The 22,288-nt window shown below is 42.7% G+C and overlaps 1 protein-coding gene across 1 annotated transcript in view; it reads left to right on the top strand.

The window, feature by feature from the left end:
- The window catches only part of FSTL4 (follistatin like 4), a 630,434-nt gene that overhangs the window by 603,987 nt on the left and 4,159 nt on the right, over window positions 1–22,288 (top strand). Inside the window, exons 13-15 of the mRNA XM_024124790.3 lie at window positions 751–869; window positions 5,137–5,286; window positions 13,803–13,910. Coding sequence (XP_023980558.2) covers window positions 751–869; window positions 5,137–5,286; window positions 13,803–13,910 — 377 coding nt within the window. The remainder of the gene's footprint in view (window positions 1–750; window positions 870–5,136; window positions 5,287–13,802; window positions 13,911–22,288) is intronic.

Here is a 22,288-nt window from a genome sequence, read left to right as displayed (position 1 = left end):
AAAAAAAAAAAAAAAAAAAAAATAAGGAGGCTGAACTAACTTGTCCCCAAGGCCCCTTCTCTGCTGGTCTGAGATTTCTCCCCAGACAGTCCTGGGCTGGGATGGGTGTGCAGGCAGGTGGCCTAACCAGGCTGTGGGCTCTGTCGCCTGGCCTGGGGCTGCTGTAGGGAAACTGGTAGGGCAGATGTTGGAGCAAACTGTCTTGAAGGAAGGGCCACGAGCACAGACAGGCCCGGTTTGGACAAAGGAATACCAGCCACAGCTCGCTTAAGCCCTCACATCCCAGGTAGCAGCACTGTACATAAATGTGTTTAAAAAAAAATAAAAGCCTTTGCTTTTTTGGCATCACCTGATCCATTCTGATCTGACTGGTTGACAAGGACCACGGGAGACTTTGCCTTACAGAACAGAAAAGGTCAAATGTATGTCAAAGCCAAGGCTATCATTTATTTGAAAACTTGGGTTGGCGGCCAGCCCTGGATGACCTGGCACAGGTATGCGTGTCTGGGAGGACAGCCTGGGGATTGCAGAGCGCTCGGTGTACATATTGATTCGCAGCCCTTGGGCACTCGCTCCCCACACACCGCCTGCTCATCTCTCTTCACCCCACCTCGACCAGGCCTTGCACTCTCTGCCTGTATCAGACGCAGCCAAACGGTAGGTTTCATCTGTGCCTGATGTGGCATGTGACCCTGCCTGGGGGCCAACTGCTAGGAGGGGCATAAGCATGGCTGTGCTTGCTCCTCGCAGGCCTCAGTGTGGGAAACATGTTCTACATCTTCTCCGACGATGGCATAATCATCCTGCACCCAGTGGACTGTGAGATCCAGAGGCACCTCAAACCCATGGAGAAGATCTTCATGAGCTACGTAAGTGTCTGTGCCTGGGGCACGTCCGTCTCACACACAGCATCCTGAGAGGCAGCCTCTCACCATGTGTGTGCCACTTGATTTCTTAAATTCCATTTGCTGCATGTGGTGTGGCTCCAGATGTGGTTCAAGGCTAAGGAAGGAGCACATGAGGCTTAAACTCTCATTCCTTCCTCCAGCGGCCACTTCCATGCACTGAGCCTGAGGGGAGGCCCAGGGCGGACAGATGGGTTCCTGGCCTCTGCGAGTTCACAGTCAAATGACGGAAACGGAAGTGTGAACAGACAGCTGCCAAACAAGTGCTGCTAGAAGGATGTGTAAGGTGCACTGGAGGAGAGAGGCCTCTCCAGACCTTGGGGGACAAAGTCAGAGAAGGCTCCTGGGGCAGGTGATGCCTGGGCTCAGCTGTGATGGGAATTGGTGATGGGTTTCGAGAGGAAATGTCATGAATATGGAGCACAGAGGCATAAAACATCAGGTCACATTCAGGGAACCGCAAATATTCTCTATGCCTGGAGGGACGAATGGATGTGGGAAGGGCCTCAGATTTAGGATGACGGTAGGTAAGGGTCAAAGCTGAGGAGTTCTCATGGGAAGCACTGAAGAACTTCAAGTGAAGGATGGCCAGGAGCAGGGTGCTTTGGGACCTGTGCAGGGCCTCACGGCAGGTAATGATCAGAAGGGTTGCGCTAGAAACACAGAAGGGGGTGAAGAGGCTGTTGTGATCACCCAGGTGAGGGTGGTGACCTGGGTTAAGCCAGTGGTGGTGGGAATGGGAAGCACTGAATAGATTTTAGAGCTTGGAGGCCCTCAGTGGCCTCCAGGGAACAGGGGAGAGAGCTTGAAATGTGTGACTGGCCCATGCATCAGAGCTGCTGTGAACAAATAAGAGGCCAGGTAGAAAGTGGCAACGTGACATGCAGTGGGCAGGGGCAAAAGAGATGATTGCGGGTAGCAGGTCCAGAAAAACTCTTCCAACCCTCAAGACCCAGCTGTCAGGAGGTGTCCTCCAGAGCTGTGCTTCCCCACCCCACGGCTCTGTCCCTCCCACTGGTATCCCACTTGGTGTTGCGTTGGTGGTTTCTTGCTCGAGGTCTGACCTCTTCTACTAATCCCTAGCGACTTGAGGGTAGAAGTATGGCATTAATCCACGAGTCATCTAAAAGCCCCCACGTGCCCTCTCCTTGAAGACAGACAGTGGGTAAACTGGGGCACAGTAACGGGCTTGGAGCTAATGGAGCAAGTGGGCCTGGCCCAGACAAGTTCCTGAAACAAGTGTGTTGCATTGCTGTCCTGACTGGTGGTGTACCTCAGAGCGTCGCATTTCTCACATTTGCAGCTTGGGAGCAGCTGTTTTCCAGGCTATTTCCTTTGAATTAATCATGTTTTAAAGTATTACCTCTGATAAGTTTTCCCTCCACGTGATAGCCACAAAACCATCGAGAAAGAGTGGTCCTAGCTAATTTCCAGCAGTTAGGTTTGAATAATTGTAACCCATCACATTGGCACTAGTTTCTCATATATTTGCAATAACTTAACCCGTAGCTTGTAGGGGACATCTCTCAAATCCTAACCAGGGCTCAGTTTTCCGAAGAAACTAGAACAAGACACAGTAAGAGAGGTCTTGTAGGCATTTCAGGCAACACAAGACCTCCGTGAGCTATGGAACAGTCCCAAATAACATTTTCCTCATCTAAAAAATGCCTAGAACCTCACAGGAATGTTACAATGAGCTGACCCTCTTTCTCAAGTGCTGAGTGAGTAGGAGGTTGGCATCTCATCTCCGGCCCCTCTGCTGGATGAGATGTCCACTTTGCCCAGCAGGAAGTGGCAGGATTAATAGCTAAGGGCACAGGCTTTAGAACAGGATCTGCACAGGTGGGTTCAGGTCCCACCTCTGTCACTCAGCAGGCTAAGTGGCTTTAGAAAAGTTACTTAACCCCTCTAAGCCTCTGTTTTCTCACAGGCAAATTGGGGTTATTGTGAGGATTAAATGTGATGACAGTGTGGCAAGCGTAAAAGGAGAAAGACCTGTTTCAAAGCTATTGCAGCCATTTAGGAAAGAAACGGGGCTGGAGATGGAAAGTAGAAGAACTCCGAGATTTAGGAGGCAATCTCTGGAGTCCTCGGTGACTAATTCACAGTGACTTGTGTGGGAGAAGGAAGAATCAAAGATGGTGTTCCTGCTTTGGACTTGGCTGACCAGATGCTGATGAGGACCCAGAGGAGGAGCAGGGATGGAGGCGAGGACCGGTTCAGATGTGGATGGTTGTGTATGAGGTGACTGTAGGGGAACCACGTGGGAACTGGGGAAGGTGGTTCTGAGCTAAAGACACAGATCTGGGAGCCATCAGCATGAGGGTACTGATGAAAGCCCGGATGGGAGACCCGATCGCCAAGGGTGCATGTGAGAGATTTGAGTCGGGCGCCTAGCACAGAACCCTGGGAGGCATCAGCAGTTAAGGGGCAGAGGCACCAAGAGGAACCACAAAGGTTGAGACAGTGTTGGACAAGAGGCATGAGGAGAAACATAAGACTGTGTATCATGGAAGACTAAAGGAAAAGAAGGTCCCCCTTTCTCTCATTTATTCACTCAACAAATATATTTTAGGCACCAATTCTGTGTCAGGCGCTTTACTAGGTGCTAAGAGTATGGCAATGAGCCCAACAAAGAGCGTGCTCTCAAGGTGCTTACTATCTGGTGAAAAAAGAAAGACTAAACATAGGTAGACAAACAAACGCAGAAGGTCAAGTGGTAGATGAGAAACGCAGCAAGGTGAGGCAGTGAGGATGCCGGGGCGCTAAGCCAGGTGAGACCAGAGAGGGTGTCTCAAGAAGACGACACGTAAGCTGACACCCACAGGACGTGAGGAAATAAACCAGGTAGACATCTGACGAAGAGCCAGCTGCACAGGCCCTGGTGCAGGAGGGCGGCGTGAGTGCAGAAGAGCAAGCATGCCATGTGCACAGGATGGATGGGAAAAGGAGAAAAAAGGCAGAGATGGGCAGAGGAGCCAGAGTGTTCAGGGCCTCGTTGGCTTCAGGGAAGACTTGGACCCTGTTCTGAGCAAGAAAGAATGTTACTGTGGTGGAGGGAGTTGAGCTGACTTGTATTTCACAGTGATCCCTGTGGTTTCTGTGTCAAGAACAACTAGCAGGAGGCCAGGGTGGAATCAAGGAGCACAGTCTGAATGCTGTAGCAGTTACTCAAGAGACAGATGTGGCTTGAGCCAAGGTGACAGAGGTGGAAGTGGTTGGAAAATTCTGAATATATTCTTGAAGGTAAAACTGAAATGATTTTTGATGCATTGGATGAAGGCTGAGGGCATGGGGAGAGAAAGCAGTCAAAGGTGACCTGAAAGGTTTGGTCTAAGGAATTAAAACAAGGGAGCTGCCATTTATTTGAGTGGAATGAGCAGGATTGGGAGGCAAAATTGAGAGTTGATTTTGGACTTACACATTTGAGATGTAAATTAAATAGCCAGGTAGACCTAGGAAGTGGCTAAGTCTGGAGTTCCGAGAAGAGGACTGAGCGAAAGATATGGATTTGGGAGTTGTAAGCACGTAGATTGTGTCTAAAGTCATAGGCGTAGATTAACAAAGATTAGCAAAGGGAGTGGATTTTAGAGAAGTCGTCCAGGAGCGACCTCTGAGCATCCCGGCATCTAGAGATCAGCAAACAGAGTAGGACTGAGCAGCAGAGAAGGATCAGCCAGTGGGGAGGATGGAGGGAAAAGAACCAAGGAGTAGTCAAGACGCTGTCAGATGATGCCCCAAGTTCAAATAAAATGATGGCAGAGCTTGAATGTAATAACTGAGAAGTCAGCCTGGAGCTCGGTGAGAACACCACCAGCTCTGTGCTGAGGACTACAGCCAGAGGATTAAGGAGCTTGTGAGAGGTGAGGAAGCCGAGGGTGCATAGGTAACTCCTTCAGGAGTCTGGTCATTGACAGAAGTTGTTTACACGATGGATGGGGATGAGGAAAGGGAGAAGGTAGCTCACAAGAGTGGAAGAACACGGACCACGCAGCTGCTGATTGAGAGGCCGGCAAAGAGAGTTACGGCCTCAGTAGGAGCAGGAGGAGGTGAAAGATGAACGGAACGTGGAGTGAAAACCTGGTGATGCGGGAGGGCTCACGTGCTGTGCTCTTTGGATGTGAAGAATTCTGAGAGAGGAAGGGACAGAGCAGGGTCGGGGAGAGGGAACCCAGCGATGATGGGGGAACAGGAAATTAAGAAGACATATGGCAACCTATCTCCTTTACAGGAAGAAATCTGTCCTCAAAGGGAAGGAGGCGCCACCCAGCCCTGCCAGTGGGCCTCAGCAGTGAATGTCAGACACCGCTACATCTACGTGGCCCAGCCCGCACTGAGCAGAGTCCTCGTGGTCGACGTGCAGGCCCAGAAAGTCCTCCAGGTACATCTCTCTAAGGGAGGGGGGAGCTTCCAGTTCTGGGGCACAGCCGGCCACATCCTTCTTTGTTTTCCGCACACGCCCCAGCTCCTAGGAGAGGTGGTCAGAAGTGGGAGGGAGCAAAGAAGATTCATGTGCATTTTTCATCAAGTATTTATCGCCTACTATGTGCCAAACTTTGGTCTAGGTGCTTGGAAAACAGCCATGAATGAGCAAGTCCTAGAAATTATATTCTAGTTGGGGAGACAGACCATAAATCAGAATTTTAGGGAGCTATAGATGGTAAGAGCTATTTACAGGTTGAAAGGGACAGAGGAACTGGAAGACTATTTTTAACTGGGCCTCACTCTGGAAGTGAACAGAATCTGAGATCTGAATGCCAGGTGGGACTCCCGCTCTGGGAGCAGAGGGAAAGCCAGTGGGACTGGCGCACAGCCAGGAAGGGGAGAGTAGGATGTGGCGAAGTCAGGGGTAAACAAAGGCCAGTGAGATAGCCAGACATTCAGGTGTTTTAATTAGGGGAGTGACATAATCTGACGTTTTTAAAGAGTCAATCTGCTGCTCAGTGAAGGGCAGACTGGAAGATAGAACAGAGATATTGGTCACTGAAATAATCTGGGCAAGATGATGACAGCAGTGGAGGTGGTAAGAAGCTATCAAAGTCTTGCTATATTTTAAATGTAGACCCCAAAAGATTTTCTGCTCGATTGAATGTAAGGTTTGAGGGAAAGGAATAATAATAATTGTAATAATAATAATAATTTAAGCAACTGCAGAATGATGATGCCATTTACTGTGTGTGGTGGGATGAATAATGGCCCCCAAGATGTCCACATCCTAATCCTCAGAACCTATGAATGTCACCTTATATAGCAAAAGGGATTTTGCAGGTATGATTAAGATTTTTTTTTTACTTTTTTTTATTGGCGTAGAGTTGATTTACAATGTTGTGTTCGTTTCTGCTGTACAGCAAAGTAAATCAGTTATACATATACATATATCCACTTTTTTTTCGATTCTTTTCCCATATAGATCATTACAGAGTACTGAGTAGAGGTCCCTGTGCTATACAATAGGTCCGTATTAGTTGTCTATTTTATCTATAGTAATGTGTATATGTCATTCCCAATCTCCCAATTTATCCCTCCCCCACTCTTTCCCCCCGGTAACCGTAAGTTTGTTTTCTACATCTGTGACTCTATTTCTATTTTGTAGTAAGTTCATTTGTATCATTTTTTTTAGATTCCACATGTAAGTGATATCATATGATATTTGTCTTTCTCTGTCTTACTTCACTCAGTATGAGAATCTCTAGGTCCATTCATGTTGCTGCAAATGGCATTATTTCATTCTTTTTTATGGCTGAGTAATATTCCAGTGTGTGTGTGTGTGTGTGTGTGTGTGTGTGTGTGTGTGTGTGTGTGTGTGTGTGTGTGTGTATCACATCTTCTTTATCCACTCCTCTTTTGATGGACATTTAGGCTGCTTCCATGTCTTGGCTATAGTAAATAATGCTACAATGAACATTAGGGTGCATGGATCTTTTCAAATTATGGTTTTCTCCAGATATATGCTCAGGAGTGGGATTGCTGGATCATATGGTAACCCTGTTTTTAGTTTTTTAAGGAAACTCCATACTGTTCTCCATAATGGCTGTACCAATTTACATTCCTACCAACAGTGTAGGAGGGCTCCCTTTTCGCCACACCCTCTCCAGCATATATTGTTGGTAGACTTTTTGATGATGGCCATTCTGACCAGTGTGAGATGATACCTCATTGTACTTTTGATTTGCACTTCTCTAATAATTAGTGATGTTGAGCAGCTTTTCACATGCTTTTTGGCCACCTGTATGTCTTCTTTGGAGAAATGTCTATTTAGGTCTTCTGCCCCGTTTTTGATTGGGTTGTTTGTTTGTCTGATATTGAGCTGCATGAGCTGTTTGTATATCTTGGAGATTGATTCCTTGTCAGTCGCTTCATTTGCAAATATTTTCTCCCATTCTGTGGATTGTCTTTTCATTTTGTTTATGGTTTCCTTTGCTGTGCAAAAGCTTTAGAGTTTCATTAGGTCCCATTGTTTATTTTTCTTTTTATTTTCATTACTCTCGGAGGTGGATCAAAAAAGGTCTTGCTGCAGTTTATGTCAAAAAGCATTCTGCCTATGTTTTCCTCTGACAGTTTTAGTGTCTGGCCTTACATTTAGGTCTTTAATCCATTTTGAGTTTATTTTTGTGTATGGTGTTAGAGAATGTTCTAATTTCATTCTTTTACATGTAGCTGTCCAGTTTTCCCAGCACCACTTTTGAAGAGACTGTCTATTCTCCATTGTATATTCTTGCCTCCTTTCTCATGGATTAGGTGGCCATAGGTGTGTGGGTTTATCTCTGGACTTTCTATCCTGTTCCATTGATCTATATTTCTAGTTTTGTGCCAATACCATACTGTTTTGATGATTGTCGCTTTGTAGTATGGTCTGAAGTCAGGGAGTCTGATTCCTTCAGCTCCGTTTTTCTTTCTCAAGATTGCTTTGCCTATTTGGGGTCTTTTGAGTTTCCATGCAAACTGTAAACATTTTTGTTCAAATTAAGGATTTTTAAATGGGGAGTTATCCTGGATTATCTGGGTGAGCCCTAACTGCAAGCACAAGTATCCTCATAAGAGGGAGGCAGGAAAAAATGTGACAACATAGAAGGAGGAGGCAGTTTAAGGACTAAAGCAGGTTTGCTACACTGCTGGCTTTGAAGATCGGAGGGAGAGGCCATAAGCCAAGGAATGCAGCTCTAGAGGCTGGAAAAAGCAAGAAAATGCATTCTCCCTTAGAGCCTCTAGAGGGAGCACTACCTTGCATACATATCTATTCTGCCAATGAGATTAATTTTGGACTTCTGTCCTTCAGAACTGTAAGAGAATAAGTTTGTTTTTTTAGGCCACCAAGTTTGTGACAATGTTACTGCAGCAATAGGATCTAATACACTCTGATAGAGGCTTTGAGCAAGGCAGGGGATACAGGTCATGAAGCAGATACAGGGGAAAATTAGTAATTCAGCTTTAGATTTGTTAAGCTTGAGCTGCCATTTTATATATATATACATATGCAATTGGATAAATAGGTCTGGAGTCAAAGGAGAGGTCTAGGCTGGAGATATGAATGTGGGCATCATCCCCATGTGAACTGTATTAAATCCAGTTAGCTGGAGGAAATCATGGAGGGAAGTACAGTTAGAAAAGAGGTCAAGGTTGGATCCTTGAAGTATTCCAACACTTAAAGATCAGGAATGAGAGAGGAAGCCAACAAAGGAGACCAAGAAGGAGTAGCCTAAAAGGTAGGAAGAAAATGAGGAGAGGGTGGTGTTCCACAAGCCAAGAAAAGGCTTTTTAAGGGAGAGTTAGTGGCCAGTGGTGTCAAAGGTTGCTGAAAGCATTTGTATGTTATGAAGACTGAGAACTAACCATTGGATTTGGTACCACATGGATCACCTTGGCGGGAATAGCTAGGACTATAATGGCAGAATGCAAGCCTGAGGGGGTGGATTCAAGTTAGAATCAGAGGGAGTAGAGATGGTGAATATAGACAACTATTTTCAGGGGTTTTGCTATAAATATGAGAAAAAGTAGACAAATGAGGCAGTAGCTGGAAGAGGATGCTGAAGAAACTTTTAGAATAGGTGATATTACAGCATTTGTATGCTAATGGGAAAAATTTCTCCCACAATTCTTCCCTTTCTTCTGCATCATCAAAGTAGGCAGTAGTCAGTGGAATCCAGATCATACAAGTAGATATGCTAGCCTAAGATAAAAGCACATTCTTTCATCATAACAGGAAGAAATAGAAAGTATTCAGGCACAGGTGCAAATAGGTGATACAATTGGTGATAGCTGGATGACCTTCTCTTCTGGTTGCCTTTATTTTCTCAGTGAAATAAAAAGGAAAATTATCACCAAGGCTGGAGGTCTAAGGAAAGAGGTAAAAGTTGGATGTGAGATTGAACTGACCAGGGAAATGTGATAGGACTGCAGGGCAATAGTGAAGGCCCACTTAAGGATGAGGGGTGCAAATGTAAAGTCACACCAGTGAGGAGGGTTGTATCTTTTTTTCCCAGGAAGGCTCAGCTGCCCAGGTGCAGAATCATTGTTGGGAGAAAGTTGTATAAAAACCAGGGTTGTGGTTGTGGTTTCTCCTGAAAAATATGATAGGAGACTTTCCAGCTATCTTTTTGTTATTGATTTCCCTGGCCAGAGAAAGTACTCTGAATAATTTAAATCCTTTGAAATTTATTGAAGCTTGCTTTATAACTCAGCTTATCAACTTTCATAAATGTTCTATGTACACTTTAAAAGAATGTGTATTCTAATGTTTTAGGTAGATTTTACATATATGTCAATTATGTCAAGTTGGTTTATTGTATTGTTCAGATATTCTAAGTGATTTTTTTGTCCACTTAGTCTACCAGCTGTGGAGAGGCATGTTGAAGTCTCCCACTGTGATTGTAGATTTATCAAGTTCCATCCATTGTTGCTTTAAAATTATAGTATCTTCCTGCAGGGGAAGACTTCTTTCTTCTTACAAAATATCCCTCTTTATCTCTGGCAAAGCTTCTTGCCTGAAAGTCCATTCTGTCTAATATTAATATAGCTAAATCAGTTATTTTGATTAGTGTTACCATGGTATAATTTTTCCATTCTTTCACTTTCAATCTTTCTATCTCATATATTTAAAAAGTGATCTCTTATAAAGCCACATGTATTTGGATTTTGGCTTTTATCTAGTTTAATAATCTTGATCTTTTACTTGGATTATTTGATCCATGTATTTTTGATGTAATTATATATGGTTATGTCTACCATCTTACTGTTTTTTCATTTGACCTACCTCTTTATGTTGCTTTTTTCTTCTTTTAGCTTTCTTTTGGATTATTCAAACATTTTTGTTCTATTTCTCCCTCTATTAGCTTGTTGTCCATGCATTCTTTTATCATTGTTGTTATTATTACCACCATAGAGATTACAATATGCATCCTTGCTTCAATACAGTCTCATACAAATTATTGCTTCACTTGCCCAATAATGACAGAACCTTAGAACACTTTAAGTCCTTTAACCTTCCTCCTGCCTTTGGCACTATTGTGGGAATGAATTTTAATTCTACATGTAATTTAACCCAACAAGACATGACTATTATTATTTTGTACAGTTGATAGTCATTTACATTCACCCACATATTTACCTTTTCCATTGCTCTTTATTCTTTCCTGAAGTACAGAGTTCTGTCTGGGATCATTTTCATTCTGACTGAACAAGTTTCTTTAATAGTTCTTTTAGTGCAGCTCTGCTGGCACCAGATTCTCACAGTTTTTGTTGGTTTGAAAATTTGCCCTTTATTTGTAAAGGATATTTGCACTGGATATAGAGTGCTACATTGGCAGTTAAATTCTTTCTGCATTTTAAGATGCCGTTTCATTATCTTCTGTTGTTTTTGTTAATAGGTCAACTGTCAGTCTTATTGTCTCTCTTTTGAAGATAATGTATCTCTTTTTTTCTCTCTGGCTACTTTCTAGATTTTCTCTTTGGTCTTTAGCAGTTTTACGTGCCCAGGTATGGTGTTCTTTGTATTTATTCTGATTTGGGGTTTTCAGAGGTTCTTTAATGTGTGGATTAATATCTTTAATCAGACTAGAAAATTCTCAACCATTATTTCTTCAAATATTCTGCTGCCTCATTCTCTCTCGCCTCTTCCTTGGGAACTCTGAGAGAAAAAAAGTTAGACCTTTCCATTGCGTCCCACATCTCTTTCACTCTTATTTTCCATCCTTTTTGTCTCTTTGTGGTTCAGTTTGGGCATATGCTATCAATCAACTTGTCTTTCAGTTCAACAATCCTATCTTCCACTGTGTCTAAGGTATATATAACAAAACCTATTTATTGAGATCTTAATTTCAGGTGTTGCATTTTTTCACTTTTAGAATTTCTGCTTAATTCCTTTTATATACACAATTTTTAAATTATTTTTTTACGGATCACCTGTGAGTCTGTTTCTATTGTCTTTTTTATGTTGTTTTCAGTTATATAAGCTGTATCTGGGAATGCCTAGTAATTTTTTCTGAATGTCAAACATTCCATATTACATTGTAGAGACTTTAAATGGCTGTCATCCACTGAAGAGGGTTTACCCTTTTCTCTGCTAGGAAGAGAGAGAGTAGAGAATGAATCACTTTAATCAAGTACTAAGTTGAATCAAGGCTGAGTTGCAGCTTTCATAAGGCTTAGTCAGTCTCTGATTCACCCCTAGTAGGTAGCCCTTCAGGTCTTTAAACTGAGAGCCTGGTGTGTTCTTCAGGACCTTTTCCCTTCCATGACTTTGCTCCTTAGCATATTGAGACTGTGGAAAGCTCTGTTCTGAATGTAAGAGATTTTTGGTTTAGGTTTTCAGTCTCCTACTCCATACCACCTCAGTCAGAATGAGAATATGAAAAATGATTAGAGAAAGTTAAGCAGAAAGGAGAGATAATGCCTGCAATCTAAACTTTGGGGAAGTTTGTGAAGAGGGCAGACAAATGGGATAGCTGGAGGAGAATGTGTAATCAAGAGGGTTTTTAAAAGAGTGAGAGAGAAAATACAAGAAACTAGAGATAGTGTCAGGATGGTATCATTACTGGTGAGAAAAGAAGCTCTGGGTAGAGGAAGACAGTGCCAGATCATAAAGCCTTTGGTAAATGAAGGGAAGCAGCCAGGATGAGAGAATCAAGGAAGAGTAGCTGGAGGCATGAACAAAGGACCTGGGGTATGTGAAGTGTAGGAAAATAGAAACAGCTTCAGCCTCTACTTGAGGCTTCAGGGCAGAGGAAGTTTTAATTAGACCAAGAAAGTACAAGGAGACTTCAGAGATGGTGATGACTGTAGAAGAAATATATTTCAGCAGGGATAGGCAAAATCAAGAGCTCAGATTTGTATAAAGTTGTGGTCATCAACAGAGGAATGAATTCTAAAGTCATCAGAGTATAATGGGTTATTTGAAGCCATGTATTGAATGAGATCACCCAGGGAAAGGATATAGACAGAGACAAGGTCAAAGATGAAGACGGGGGACATGCCACCATTCAGAAGTCAGTCAGGATGAAGAAGAGAAGCCAGGGAGATGGGAAGCTGAGTGAAGAAAATGTTGCCAGAAGGGAATGGTTAACCATGTGGAATCTTGCTGAAATGTCAAGTTAGAGGAGGATCACGTAGTGATCTCTGAATTTGACATGAAGCTCTAGAGCAATTCAGTGGAGTGGTGAAGACAAACAGTTAAGAGGAAGTGGTTTCAGGGACTCCATAGACATTTCTTTAGAGAAGTTTTAACCAGTGGAGGCAAAGATGGTTTTTCCCCCAAAATCAGAAAGGCTAGAATATGGTGGATTGAAATTTCAGAAATTTGTTGACAAGGTTTAAGTTATGGTGGCTGCAGTGGGGAAGAGGAAAAGATCACTGAAACCAAGAAGGAACTGAGAAAGCAGGGCTTTGAATGAAGGCACCAAAGTTGGGGACTCAGGGAGTGACAGAGAAAACAGAGCATCTTTAGTGAACAAAGGGGGTGACTAGAACTTTGGCCAATGCCAAAAAGAGCAGGGGTCATAGTGGCATAACAAAACAGAGTTTTGGAACTTATAAAACTACATTCTGAGAAGTAGAAAAGTCACCATTTGATAGGGCCACTGGGGAAGCTCTGTCCTCAGAAAATAGCAGAGTTTCAGTTACAGCAGTAGAAAAAGACTCTGCCTGATGCTACAGTCTGAGTCCCAGAGGCTCCAGGTGAATGATGTACCAGATAGAGTCTGCACAAAGTTAAGAGACAGACAGGTGATAATGGATAAGTTCAAAGTCAGTCTCAGATGACCCAGGAAGAAGAGCTAGAGAAGGATGCTGAGGGTTCAAGAGGCCCCAAAGGCTTACAGGAGAAGTGATGGGAGGGTCCTGAAGCTGATTCTTGAGTGGAAAACTGAAAAAAAAAAAAAAACTCTCTGTTTAGGCTTTTGCCAAGATGGTCTGGGTACCCTTTATTTATTTACTTTGCAGCTGCGTTGGGTCTTCATTGCTGAGTGCAGGCTTTCTCTAGTTGCGGCGAGCGGAGCCTACTCTTCCTTGCAGTGCGCAGGCTTCTCATTGCAGTGGCTTCTCTTGTTGCAGAGCACGGGCTCTAGGTGCGCGGGCTCAGTAGTTGTGGCGCATGGGCTTAGCTGCTCTACAGCATGTGGGATCTTCCCAGACCAGGGCTCGAACCCATGTCCGCTGCCCTGGCAGGCATATTCTTAACCACTGCGCCACCAGGGAAGTCCCTGCAAGAAATTTTTAAAAGGAGGAACATTACTGACAACCAATTTTATGCCTCTGAAGACAAACCCAGAAGGGATGTTTCTACCCTGGGTTCCCAAACTGGCTCATTGTCAAGGCTGCTAGGCTGGCTTTCCACTCACCCAAGAGTGGCCTAGAAATGAATCAGCTTCTACAACAATGACCGACTTGTCGCTATTTTTTTTCAAGTCCATAGGTGTCGACCCTCTGCCGGCTAAGTTGTCCTATGACAAATCACATGACCAAGTGTGGGTCCTGAGCTGGGGGAACGTGCATAAGTCCCAGCCAAGCCTCCAGGTATGTTGAGTACATGGAAGACAACACCCACCTGCAGGAAAGGGCTCTCTCCCTAGCTAATAAATGTCTCCTGCTTCCCTAGGTGGCTAATCACATTTATCCAAAGTATGTCCATGAAGGCTAAGGAGAGAGTAGGAAACATCCTCAGGAAATGAACAGGGTATCTTCCACCAGGCCTGCTATTAAAGACAATAACACTGATGATGGATAAGATTCTAATGTCATGACAACGAGAATGTGGCTCTTAGGCCCCACCCAGCCCAGCCCCAAAACACTTGCCTCTTCTGAGCCAGGAGCTCCTGGGGCCAAGCAGAAATGAACCTCTGGACTTCAGGCAGTGAGAAGGGAACCAGGGCTTTCTTTACCTTGGGCTGCATGGGCTGGAGAACACTGTCAAAGCAGGCACCAGATAATAAGGAAGGAGAAGGAAAAGCAGCAGCAGCAATTATGTTCATAAATGGAAGCACATTACTGAGTGCTCACAGTGTTCCAGGCACAGGAAGTTTCAGTAACTGGCCCCTGGTCCAACGTAGGCATACATTCAGCCCTGCAGCCCATACATTCAGCCACTGCATTGTACTGCCTCTTGGGTAGAGCTGGGGACCAGGACATCTGTGGGATCCCTTCCTCCACCAGTCAGGGAAGGTCATCACCAACCCTATGTTGAGTGTGTCTGGCTCAGCCTTTCTCATCAGGGGTACATGAGAGGATTAAGCCCTACAAAAGGTGATTTGAATGCCTGTTCCCTCGATTCTCCCAATGATGGTGCATAGAACCATTCTAGATGCACAGAAGAGAATTCACTGCATACAGTGGATTCCTCGGAATATTAGGGTTTTATTCTCTCTCAGAACCCCAGCTGAGAAGGGCTGCGGATGGAGCCAAGTTCACACTGTTCCCAAGACTGGTAAGAGGCCAGGGATACCCAGTCTACAGAAGCTTCCTCCTGGGGACTGGCCACCTGCCTTACCTACCTCTGTGCTGCTGGGCCAGGGGAAGGACATTACTTCACCTCCTACAAAACAAGACTATTGTCCCTCAGTGAACACCATCAACACATCCTGGGCCCCAGTGAGCTAATGACAAATAATAGCAATTCATTAGAGGACCTGGGAGCCAGAATAAAGGTCACTCAGAACAGAGTATAAGCCCAGAAAATTGGTTCCTCTGGCAGCTCTAAGAAAGCATGTAAGGAAATTCAAGGGGATGGGCCACCAAAAAATATTTTTCTAAGCCTAAAATTTAACAAAAAATGATTTCCTAATTTAAAACTTTAGTAGATAGATGAGTTGAAAATGCATGATTTCTACTGAGACTCAAAATAGTAGCCTGAAAGATAAAGAAAAATCCTCAAATCACAGAATACAAGAAAAGATTAAGATATGAAGTCTCAAAAGATGTTTCAAAGTCAAAAGAAGTTTAGAAAGAGAAAAGGTAATAGTTGGAATGGAGTCAAACATTAAATAAATTTGGAAGAAAATTTCCAAGTTGAAAAAGTAAATCATGTAGATTAAAAGGGATCTGTAAGTTCCAGGCTAACTTGATGAGAAATAACACATCTCTGCTCTTGGTAAAACTCTGGACTTCCAAGAATAAAGGAAAAATATTATAAGCTTCAAGGCAGAAAGAAAAGTCACCTGTAAAAGAACAATTAGGTTGGCACTGGACTTCTCACCTGCAACAGCTGCTGGAAGACCGTGGCATCACATCTACATGCTATTAAGATAAAAGGGCTGATATCCAAGGTATCATTTACCTGTCAGGACAAAAGAAAGACCTAAGGATATTATGCAAGAATTCAAAGAGCAGATCATGAAAGATACCAGAAAAACAGTAGGTGAACCAGATCAGAGACATCGAGATGGCGAAAGATAAAGAGGAAACAGGTCTAAGTAAGAAACCTAGAGAGGAAGGTCCAAAAATAAAATAAGATGGATGAGGACAGACTACCTGGAAATGTATTAATAAGAGCTAAATAAGGGCATTTGAATTAGGAGCAATGCACTGAAAGAGAAATTCTGATACCAGGCTCTAACTAAAGATGATAAGTTATTTCTGTAAAAGGGTAGGGAGTGGAGGAAACAGAGTAAAAATACTCAAAAATGTCATCTCAAAAATGTCATCTTACAAGGATAAGAGAGGATATAGAAAATGTTCTTTGAAATTAATAGTTGAGATAGTTAACTGTCTAATTATTCCAAATGTGACAAACTGATTTCTCCTATTACAAGCAGAGATGATGAGATTGGGTTTGGAAGGGAGGGAGAGAAAACTAGCTGTAACTTGTTTACAAGAAACCCATAAAGTGATAATAAAAGGTTGAATTGAAAGGGGTGGAAATAGTGATGGTAGGTGGACAAAAAGATGTATGAGTGCAATATTAATATCAGACAAGGTCAAATTTAAGGTTAAAAGCACTAAACAGCATAAGGAGAAGCATTATGTGAAGACAAACAGCCAACAGATAGCAAACAACATAACTAAATACATAATACAAGAGTGATTAAAAATACAAGAACTTGATTTACAATGCACTTAAATTGTACACTCCAAAGAGACAAAATAATGACATGGGAAAAATGAATAATATGAATAAGGAACTTGGTTTAATAAATATATAGAAAACCTTTCCTCTGCCAAATAGAAATTTTTCACATGTCCACATATATGTGTCAGCAATCACAAATAAAAATTTAGCAAATTTTGTAAAAGTCAGTGTTATAGGCTACATTATCTGATAATTAGAAACAATTAAAATGTGACCTACCTAATAAGGAAACACTCCTAGATCACTACTGCATCAAAGAGGAAATTAGGGCTTCCCTGGTGGCGCAGCGGTTGCGCGTCCGCCTGCCGATGCAGGGGAACCGGGTTCGCGCCCCGGTCTGGGAGGATCCCGGAGGATCCCACATGCCGCGGAGCGGCTGGGCCCGTGAGCCATGGCCGCTGAGCCTGCGCGTCCGGAGCCTGCCCCCCGCAACGGGAGAGGCCACAGCAGAGGGAGGCCCGCATACCACAAAAAAAGAAAAAAAAAAAAAAAAAAAGAGGAAATTAAAAGGAGAAATTACAAACTGTCTCAAAAGCAATGAAAAAGAGACTACTTCTCATCAAAACCTACAGGATACAGAAAAAGCTGTACACAAGGAATATTTGTGTCTTAAAAGCCTGCAGAGAATGTATTAAGAAATAAGAAAAAGAACAAAGTAACTGGCAGGAAGGAATTATTTAAAAGACTAAAATTAGTAGAAATTTAAAAAGGAGAAACAAAAACCAATAAATCCTTCACAAACCTGATAAAAAAAAAGAATATAAAATGAGAAATGAGAAAAGACATATTACTGCAGATAAAGGAGGATGAAAATAATTGTAAAATAATACTACACTGCAACTCTGGGGCAGCAAACTTTTAGACCTAAAAGAAATGGATGATTGTTTGCAAAATGCAGAAAAAAAAGCAAACTGACCTAGTCAGAAAGAGAAAGACAAGTACCATATGATATCACTTATATATGAAATCTAAAATATGACACAAATGAATCTATCTACCAAGCAGAAACAGACTCACAGACAGAGAACAGACTTGTGGTTGCCAAGGGGGAAGGGTGTGGGGGAGGGATGAACTGGGAGTTTGGGGTGAGCAGATGCAAACTATTACATATAGAATGGATGGACAACAAGGTCCCACTGTATAGCACAGGGAAGTATATTCAATGTCCTGGGATGAACCATAATGGAAAAGATATAAACATAATAGTTATATAATACTTATATAAATTTTAAAATATATATGTATAACTGAGTCACTGCTGTACAGCAGAAATTAACACAACATTGTAGATCAACTATACTTCAATTTTAAAAATAATTAAGGAGGAAAAAAAAACTGACCTAAGAAAAGGAAAACTTGAAATAGAACAATTACCAGAGAAGAGGTTTTTTAAAGATCAAAGATCTACCATAGAAAAATGTACAGCCAAGTTTTATCAAACCTTTCAAATGTAGATAATTTTAATATCATTTTAACTATCCCAGACCATATGGAAAAAAATGTGCAACTCCTTAGTATTAAAAAATAAAACTATCACCAGTTAGAATGGGCATCATCAGAAAATCTACAAACAACAAATGCTGGAGAGGGTGTGGAGAAAAGGGAACCCTCTTGCACTGTTGGTGGGAATGTAAATTGATATAGCCACTATGGAGAACAGTATGGAGGTTCCTTAAAAAACTAAAAATAGAATTACCGTATGACCCAGCAATCCCACTACTGGGCATATACCCAGAGAAAACCATAACTCAAAAAGACACATGCACCCCAATGTTCATTGCAGCACTATTTACAATAACCAGGTCATGGAAACAACCTAAATGCCCATCAACAGATGAGTAGATAAAGAAGATGTGGTACATATATACAATGGAATATTACTCAGCCATAAAAAGGAACGAAATTGGGTCATTTGTAGAGACGTGGTTGGATCTAGAGACTATAATACAGAGTGAAGTAAGTCAGAAAGAGAAAAACAAATATCGTATATAAACGGCTATATGTGGAACCTAGAAAAATGGTACAGATGAACCGGTTTGCAGGGCAGAAATAGAGACACAGATGTAGAGAACAAACGTATGGACACCAAGAGGGGAAAACCGCTGGGGGGTGTGGGGGTGTGGGATGAATTGGGAGATTGGGATTGACATGTATACAATAATATGTATAAAATAGATAACTAATACGAACCTGCTGTATAAAATCATGAATAAAATAAAATTTTAAAATTCCAAAAAAATTAAAAAATAAAACTATCAATTAATCTCACTTATGAATAAAATTCTAAATTTTAAATTCTAAACATGGTATTAAAAATAGAGTCCAACAATGCATCTAACTGCTCGAGCAGGGAACAAATTCCCGGGATGCATTAATGGTTCACTCTCAGGAAATCAGTCAACATTACTCATAAAACAAAACAGAAAAAAAGCTATAATATTTTCAGTAAATGCTGGAAAGCCATTTAACTAAATACAGCAGACATTCTTAATTTTTAAAAAAAAAACTAAAAATAGGAATAGAAGACATAAACATAATGAAGACTATTTCCGAGAAACCAAGAGGAAATTTTGCCTAAATGACAAAACACTAAAAGCATTTTAATTAATAGCAGGAATTAGACCATTATGCCCACATCACCATAATTGGAAAGTCTTAGAAATGCACTATGACAAGAAAATGAAATAAATTGAATAAACCTACCTTCATCTCTGTGGACTAGGGTTCAGGAAACCACTGCTTGCAAAAACTGCTCCTAGAAATGTCAGTGGGCAGAGCCTTTGTGGTGAGCAATTTGGAAATGTGAACCAAAAGCCTCAGAACCTTGCTTTCAATCCAGCAACTTGACCTCTCAGAACTTATCCAAAGACCAGGATCAGGGATGGGCACAAAGATTTAGCTACAACATTATGTGTTACTGCAATGTTTATATTTGCAAAACATTGAAAATACCATCTTAATGTTTCTAAATATCCAACACTAAGGAATTGGTTAAACAAGCTTTGCTATGACTAAATGAAGGTGATTCTATAAATGAGGCTTATTCCACCAAGGCCCTGCCCCAGGAGCCAGTGTTTGAACCTCTGGCACCATCTCAAATCCTGCCCATCATGCTCTCGCCCACCCTCCCAGCTTTCAGCTGCCTCTCTGCCCATCCCACCCGATATCTTGCACCCTGCCCTTCCCCAGCTGTCACCGCTCACCTGGCTTTGTCCACTCCTCTGAAACGCTCAGACTTCCCTACCCCACACTCACTACTAACTTACATCTCCTGATACCCAGCCAACTATGTGCATCTCCTGAACCAAGCCCCTAAAGCCAGCAAATTTGAGAGGCTCAACAATTATCTTTTGGTCACAAATGTGCCCAGCCATGCGCTGGGACACAGGCCAAGAAGGAACTCATGACTCATTGGAGAAATGAGGCTGACTAGCCCATATCAGTTCAGTGGCCCATGACACCGGGTTTTGATGAAGTAACCTCTGAATATAGGGTGTCAGGGTGGTGAAGCATGAATGACGCTGACTGCTGACAGCCTGTAATTTTCCATCTCTATTATAAGCTAAAATGACAGACCTTATATCAAGCAATGATTGCATGGCTTCTTGGAATTCTCTGGCATTTTCACCTGGACTCTCTAAGATCCAGTTTCCTAATATTGATATTTTCTTAATGCCTAGTTCTAAGCTTTTCCCATGGACTTGCCATGGAAGTGTCATTTGGCCTTTTTTTTTTTTTAAATCACAGGAAAATAACCTAACTTTAGAGCTGCCCCAAGACTGAAAATCACAACTCTCATCATTCTAATCCGGCATTCTGCCTGCCGACCCCTCAAGGGAAGCATGATCGAAAAAACTCAAGCCTCAAACCTGCCCGAGGAAGCAGTGCAGGTGCTGTTTGTCTTGTCATTAAAGTAAGAGGCAGAAGGCAGTCCCACTCTTAAAAGGTAAAAGCATCAAGAGCTCTAAGCCATGTGAGTCACAAAGCCCCATCACAAACTGTCCTCAGCCTCAGGCTGCAAAAATCTGAATCCTTCCTTCTGTATAAATGGCCACAACATGAAGATCAGGAAAAGTGTCTGCCCTCCCTGATCAGGGTCTGGCATCTGCCTCCTGTCCTGCTAAGAGGGTCTGGGCTTGTCCTTAGGGTCCTCCAGCCAAAATTGCCCACAAGCTGGCCAAGCCCCTCATCTGGCTGCAGGTCTGCCACCCTTCCGGGCAATCACCTAGAACTTGGAGGCTGAAGAGCACATGCAGAAAGCAAGAGGACACAGGCTGGCTGGCTCAGTGTCTCCAGCCTGCCTGTGCCCAAGGCCTCAGTAGCTGATGGACAAAAGCCCAGCCTGACCACAGGGGGCTTTCTGGCAGGGCCTCCAAACCATGCTCTCGTCCTGTCTAACCCCAGACATCACTTGGCTCGGTTCTGTGCTGCCACCATGCCCTTCCCTGATACAGACACAGCAGGGACACACACGAAGGAATGGCTCAAGTCACTTCCTGCCAAGCATGCAGGGAAGAAAGTGGTACCTCCAGAGGAACAGAGGCAGCATGCTCTGTCACTACCAATTTGTACAAAACACAGGGCCTAATTCTTCACTTCTCACAGCAAGTCCCCTTGGTGAAACTGCAACCCTCCCCAGCATCCTAATCACAGGCATCTAAATGACATGGCCAAGACACTATAAAACTCTTAGAGGAAAACATAGGCAGAACACTCTATGACATAAATCACAGCAAGATCCTTTTTGACCCACCTCCTAGAGAGATGGAAAGAAAAACAAAAATAAACAAATGGGACCTAATGAAACTTAAAAGCTTTTGCACAGCAAAGGAAAACATAAACAAGACGAAAAGACAACCCTCAGAATGGGAGAAAATATTTTCAAATGAAGCAAAAGACAAAGGATTAATCTCCAAAATGTACAAGCAGCTCATGTAGCTCAATATCACAAAGAACCCAATCCACAAATGGGCAGAAGACCTAAACAGACATTTCTCCAAAGAAGATATACAGATTGCCAACAAACACATGAAAGGATGCTGAACATCACTAATCATTAGAGAAATACAAATCAAAACTACAGTGAGGTATCACCTCACAGCAGTCAGAATGGCAATCATCAAAGAATCTACAAACAATAAATGCTGGAGAGGCATTTATTGGAGAAAAGGGAACCCTCTTGCACTGTTGGTGGGAATGTAAATTGTTACAGCCACTATGGAGAACAGTATGGAGGTTCCTTAAAAAACTAAAAATAGAAGTACCATATGACCCAGCAATCCAACTACTGGGCATTTTCCCTGAGAAAACCAGAATTCAAAAAGAGTCATGTACAGCAATGTTCATTGCAGCTCTATTTACAATAGCCAGGACATGGAAGCAACCGAAGTGTCCACCGACAGACGAACAGATAAAGAACATGTGGCACAGATAAACAATAGAATATTACTCAGCCATACAAGAAATGAAACTGAGCTATTTGTAGTGAGGTGGATAGACCTGGAGTCTGTCATACAGAGTGAAGTAAGTCAGAAGGAGAAAAACAAATACCGTATGCTAACACATATATATGGAATCTAAGAAAAAAAAATGTCATGAAGAGATTAGTGGTAGGACGGGAATAAAACACAGACCTACTAGAGCATGGACTTGAGGACATGGGGAGGGGGAAGGGTAAGCTGTGACGAAGTGAGAGAGTGGCAGGGACATATATGCACTACCAAATGTAAATTAGATAGCTAGTGGGAAGCTGCCGCATAGCACAGGGAGATCACCTCTGTGCTTTGTGACCACGAGAGGGGTGGGATAGGGACGGTGGGAGGGAGGGAGA

Source organism: Physeter macrocephalus, chromosome 8 (genome assembly GCF_002837175.3).
Source record: "Physeter macrocephalus isolate SW-GA chromosome 8, ASM283717v5, whole genome shotgun sequence".
Taxonomy (NCBI): domain Eukaryota; kingdom Metazoa; phylum Chordata; class Mammalia; order Artiodactyla; family Physeteridae; genus Physeter; species Physeter macrocephalus.
The sequence above is the reverse complement of the archived record's forward strand: the minus strand, read 5'-3'. Positions and strand labels throughout refer to the sequence as shown.